Source organism: Fukomys damarensis, unplaced genomic scaffold, assembly GCF_012274545.1.
Source record: "Fukomys damarensis isolate Sample0158 unplaced genomic scaffold, DMR_v1.0_HiC HiC_scaffold_3, whole genome shotgun sequence".
Classification (NCBI taxonomy): domain Eukaryota; kingdom Metazoa; phylum Chordata; class Mammalia; order Rodentia; family Bathyergidae; genus Fukomys; species Fukomys damarensis.
The window spans coordinates 5539925-5545924 of NW_022900915.1; the positions used below are offsets into that span (position 1 = coordinate 5539925).

Here is a 6000-nt window from a genome sequence, read left to right on the forward strand (position 1 = left end):
AGGCAGATAACATTAAATAATCATTTTATGAGAATGGTAATAGTTAATACTATAAAGTTAAATATAATTGGTTATTTGCCATATCATGCGTAAAATTAGCATTCAGATGTAGCATTAACTTTATTTTGTGTTCGCTTTCTATTTAGTCCGTTCTCAAATCATTGTGGCTACTGTGGAGAAGTTTGTTTTTGGTGGGGTTTGTTTTGTTTTGTTTTGGAGCCAAGGTCTCTCTGGTATTCCCAGGCTGACCTTGTGCTCACAGCGATCCTCCTGCTTTAGCTTCCCTGGAATTACAGGCGTGTGCCACCTGGCCCAGCTCTGTAGAGAAGTTTAAATATTTAAGAAGTGTTCAGAATTAGGAACATTCTTGTGAGATAATTATGTAGTCACAGTATTTAGTTGTATCTGACTTGGTTATTGAGGCACACAGTATGCAGGGGGACAGAAAGAACAACTTTTGCTGAGCTCATTGCACCAGTGCTTACAATATAACAACCTTAAGAGGTAGGTACTGCTAACCCTTTCTGCAAACGAAGAAACCAAGGAGTTTATCAGCTCAGGCTCACACAGCTAGAAAAGGAATAGAAGTGGTGCTGTAGTCATAGGAGATTCCCCTGCAGAATACTCTTTCCATCCAGGTTGGAGTATTATGTTCTTTAAACAGACAAATACAAGCATGTATTCAGAAAAAAACATGGGGGTAAAACTTTGTGGTAAAAATGATTAATACTAAATATAAATGAACAAATATATGCATAGATACATGCATATATATATTGATTTATTTATACTTCTGTATAACTTGACATTTACATAAAACAAGACTTCTAATAAAATTCCTTAATATTTCAGCTTTTACAAATATCAAATACCATTAAATATTTCTAAAGTTGCTTTTCAGTCATTTGCACAGTGATACAGCAGCATGTTTAAAATTTATGTATTATGTACAAAATTAGTTTATTAAAGTCATACTTCTGCTATACAAGGTATAGTTTGACATTTTCTCAACTTATTTCAAGTATGAAAGTTTTAAAAATCTGTAGATTTGAATAATTCTACAAGAACAAAATTTCAGGGTGAATGTTAATCATTTATCCTGTAGTGTCTAAAATGTGTTTGTTTTTTTAAATCTTGAAAACTCAGTGTAGAAAGTATTAACCTTCAGTCTTGATCATTTTTCATGGACTGTTGCTTCATACTATGTTTTGTTATAAATGTGCTTTTTTACATTTTCATTATTTTATTAATGTAAAGGCAATTAACTTAATATTTTGTGTTTTTTAAACATAATCTAGATGAGGAAGAGGATGGCAAGACTCCAACTCAACCACTGTTGAAAAAAGGCAGGCATTTTTCATCATTTTATTTTAATCTTTTTTTTCCATACTGTTGACTCTTTAACTCCAACCTTATTATTTTCTTTTTCTACCTTAGTTTTTACTTCATGGTGAAGTGATGTTACAGTTATCTGTTAAATGCAGATTAGAAAAATTATTAGTCCAAATAAAGAGTTAAGTTTTCCTGAGATAAGGTGATATACCACAGAAAAATTCTTAAATCATCATAGTTCTGAAATACTGAAATCCAGAAAGTTAGTATTAATTTTTTTATTTTAAACTGCATGGTTTAGATAAGTAGGGACACTGAAATAGGTTTATTTATTTACAGTGTCACTTGCATTCTTTACCATCAGTTGTACCCAACCAAGTCCTCAATTTTGATACTAATGTATTTTTCATTTTAAAAATTACAATATTTCTCACAGTCATGCTGCGTTTGGGAGATACACAGTCATGTCAACATACATGAATTTTATGAGAAGGAGATAGAGGTGAGAGTTATGGAGCAGTGTGGTTTGGTAGCCATATTATTTCATCACGCAAAATCATTTGTCATGTTTGCATACATCCTGGCAGCATGAAAAGCGAATGATAGACATTTTGCAAGAGTGGTCAGATGTCCTTGTGTGGATTTCTTTTAAAATCTTAGTATAGGAGTTTCATAATAGTCATTTGCTTGTTCACAGAACCAGTGCTATTTGTTTTAAATTCTGGGAATATAGAAGGGAACTACTTTGAGGTGTTGTCTTCTGGTCCCACAGCAGATGGGTGCCTTCCAAGGAGTTCCCACCATCTTTCTGCGCTTCACAGAAAGATGTGGTTGTATGTATTTAGAATTGGGCCACATATTGAGAGGACACCAAAAAAAAGACAGATAAAGATGAGGAAATTTTTCCTCAGACCAAAGTTTCACTGTGATAAGTGTAAGTGTATTTGTGTGTCTCCAACTTCCTTCTGTCATTTATGTTACAGATAATTTTTTATTTTAAAAATACATTTTGAGCTTTATATCACTGAGATACCACATTTAAAAAGAAATATTTTTACAGAACAACTATACACTTGATTTAGCCTGAAATAACTTTCCAGAAAACCAAAATCTAACAGTCAAGTATAATTTTTGACTGGTACTTATGATCCTCTTACATTTATCAGAATGCTTCAAAATATTAGAAATTAGACAAGCTAATTTGAATGAGTTTAGTTACTGTGATATTTATCTGTAGCTATTTTAAAGTGTATTTAAATTATAAAAATTAGAACGTTAAGGATGCCACATTCACTATCTACATTATAAACATACTAGAGTATATAAAGTTAGAAAATTATAAGAGTTCAGCAAATGAGACATTTACTTTCCATACATCTTACTTTTTCTGCTTAATCCTTTAGAATCCAAAGGCCCTATTGTACCTTTAAATGTAGCCGACCAAAAACTTCTTGAAGCTAGTACACAGTTTCAGAAAAGACAAGGAAAGAGTACTATTGATGTCTGGTGGCTTTTTGATGATGGAGGTAAGATCACTGATAGTTTTTTAAAATAATGTGCAATCTCCTAAAGATAGGAGACTGGTGTAAGAAATGGCCTTCACTGTGTACTCATAGACCCCGTTCGGGTATTACCAACACGCTCATCCAGCGGAGGAGCTAACTGGAGGCCAGGCGTAGTTGTCACGGCCTCGGTCTTCAGTACGGTGGGAGCTGCTCAGAACCTCCTGAGCTTTAGACTTTGCATTTCTCTGAATAGCGTGCACCCTTCTGTAGATTGCCGGTCGGCTTGGAGTGGTGCTTGATGTTTCATTGTAAGTACTTGCAGGTTATGTGTTTTTTGGCAGACCTATCGCAGAGGCAGTACTGTGCTCCTCTGTCTGCATTTCGTCCGGTGACACCTGGTGTCCATTTGCTCCTTCGCTGGAAGAGTTCACGCTGACCATTGAGTAAGGTGTTTCTGAACAGTCACCCACTGAAAAGTTGTGTTTTCTCTTTGTGATTACAGATATGGACGATTACTTTGAGGCAATATAAACATATTATTCTTCCTGCAACCTTTACCAGTATCTTTAACATCCACGGAAATTTTTGCCCAAATTTATTATTGTTGTTTGCCAAATGATGATTTTTCAGTCCTATCATCCTATCATTTTCTTTCTCGTTTGTTAGTTAGCATTTACTTCTCTTTATTTCTGTCAGTATGTGCACATTGATGTATGAATAGGAAGTAACTGGTGACTGTGGTTAATGTTAACTACCGTAGTTAGCCAGCAGCGCCTTCCTCGGGCTGACTTCTGCGTCCATTTGTCATGTCATGGTCCTGTATGGAGTCACCTTCTGATAGAAGATGATATTCCAGCTCAGCTGTGTAGTTTTGTGCTTTCCCTACACTGGCCATGGAAGGGACTTTTACCCATGGAGCCCTGGTTCCTTTTAGTGGAGAACAGTAGTTAGAAGTAAATAAAGAGCAGGCAGATATGCTTGTGGTGCTGAGGGTATCTGGACTCCCGGGCCTCTCGTGGCCAGAGTTGAAAACTAGACAGTATTGGTGTTGTTTACCTGTGTGCCTGTAGGTGGACAGGCTGAGCATCAGTTCTAGTCCGGCTTCTTCCTCGCGTACTTCACATTTCAGTGTGAAACCTGCCTCCCACTAGGGTCCGTAAATATGTTCTTCACTCCTTCTGTGTGAGTCTGATTTCCTGACAGCCAGGCTGTTGTCCTGTACCTTATTCAAAAGGTCCTAATTATCGAGTCTTTCTCCTTGTTCAGGCTTGCCTGTCCAGTAGCTTTTTGACTGGATTGTCAAGGAATGAAAGAATTCTGTTTTATACCAAGATATAAATATGTCATTCCATGTGATTTATTCAACTACCTTGAATTAAAAAGTTACTGATTGAGAAATTAGAACAAATTATATACTAAATGCTATCTTTAATTCAGGTTTGACATTATTGATACCCTATCTTCTGACTACCAAGAAAAAATGGAAAGAATGTAAGATCAGAGTATTCATCGGTGGAAAAATAAACAGAATAGACCATGATCGGAGAGCGTAAGTTTATTTTAAATTGAAGGGCATTAGTCTAGTAGCACTTCATTATCACAGTATAGCTTTGATAGGCTAAAAACTAGACAGTCCAGAAAATAGAAATAATGTCGTTTTGTCCTACACTGAAGCTAATAAAACGCCTTCTTTCTGTTGTTGTTTTTTAGGGGGGGAGGTTTATTGTTTGTTTGTTTGTTTTGTTTTGTTTTTTGAGACAGAGTCTCACTTTGTAGCCCTCACTGCCCTTGAACTCATTATGGATCCCGGGCTGATCTCAAACTCAGGGAGATCCTCCTGCCTCAGCCTCCTGAGTGTTGGGAAATACAGGCATGCATTACCATGCCCAGCCTCATTCTCTTTAATTTGATCTTCATATTTAAGTTATAGATACTTAATTTTACTTAGATGCTATATTTACAACAGATTGCTATTTTAGGTCTTTATTAAGCCCTTGTGGCTTTACATCAACCTTTTTTTCCTTTTCATCAAAGGAAAAGTACACCAAAAATAGCACTCCTGTATAGGATACATTGTGTAGATTTCTATACAGCAGCAATGCATAATGCCTAAATCTTCCCTCCTCTGCTTTTTGTCGGCACCCCCACAGTTCTGTGTGCTGCATCCTAGTCCCTTCTTTTCCCTTTCCCTCCTGGTTCATGTGGAAAGCAAAGTTTCGGCATCTGATTCCCCACCAAAAATAACTTTTCCAAGGCCCCTCACAATCTATCGGCCCGTTCCCTTCCATTCGTACCTCCCACTCCGCCTAGTGTGCCCTGACCTCAGAGTACCCGGTTGTGCATGCCCTGCACCGCTCTTCTCCATTTAAATATTCCGTTCTCTGAGTCCTAGTTTAGTTCTTCGGAATGCAAGACCCTATTGTTTTGTCTTACCTCCTCCTTCCTCTCCCGCCCCTAATGGTTTTCCTTATGAATCGCTGTACACTTGATGCCACACCTGTCTTTCTGGCTTGTCTTTGGTCTCTTGATTAAATTTAATTCTGTGGGCCCTGTAATACTTAGCGTGTTGTACTGTAGGCTTTTAGGAGGTAGATGCCAAATTCATCTCAGTATTTATTCATATGTAACAGTGACATATACAAGAAATCTTAGAAATGCATTTGCTAGTTAAATCTGCGATCATCTGTTTTCTGATAGGCATTCATAATCTTATGAAAGACTAATCTAAAAATAATCTTAAAGCTGCTTACTGGTTTTTCTTTAAATCTGTATCTTGACTAATATAATTTACCTAAAATTAGCTTTAAAAACTAGTTACCATTCCAGTTTTACTGTCATTGTCTTTTTCTGTCCACCCATTCATTATTAGATACAAAGGAGAGCATCACAGAAAGTAAAAGAATGCGATAGTAGTTGTCTTATGCAATTTAGACATTTTCTCTGTGAAGGAATAGTATGTATTAATTTACCTCATAGTGCTTTCCTGTAATTCATACTTTTGTGTATTTTGATTTGGTTTTTGAGACAGGGTATCACTATGTAGCCCTTGGAGGCCTTGACCTTGTGTGATTCTCCTGCCTCAGCCTCCAGTGGTGGGATTGCAGGTGTGCACTGCCAAGCCCAGTGAATTTTTTTTTTTTTTTTTTTTTTTTTTTTTTTTTTT

General features: G+C 36.5%; 1 protein-coding gene across 1 annotated transcript in view; it reads left to right on the plus strand.

Moving 5' to 3' along the window:
* The window catches only part of Slc12a2 (solute carrier family 12 member 2), a 216102-nt gene that overhangs the window by 206223 nt on the left and 3879 nt on the right, over window positions 1-6000 (plus strand). Inside the window, exons 23-25 of the mRNA XM_010627283.2 lie at window positions 1299-1346; window positions 2736-2858; window positions 4275-4386. Coding sequence (XP_010625585.2) covers window positions 1299-1346; window positions 2736-2858; window positions 4275-4386 — 283 coding nt within the window. The remainder of the gene's footprint in view (window positions 1-1298; window positions 1347-2735; window positions 2859-4274; window positions 4387-6000) is intronic.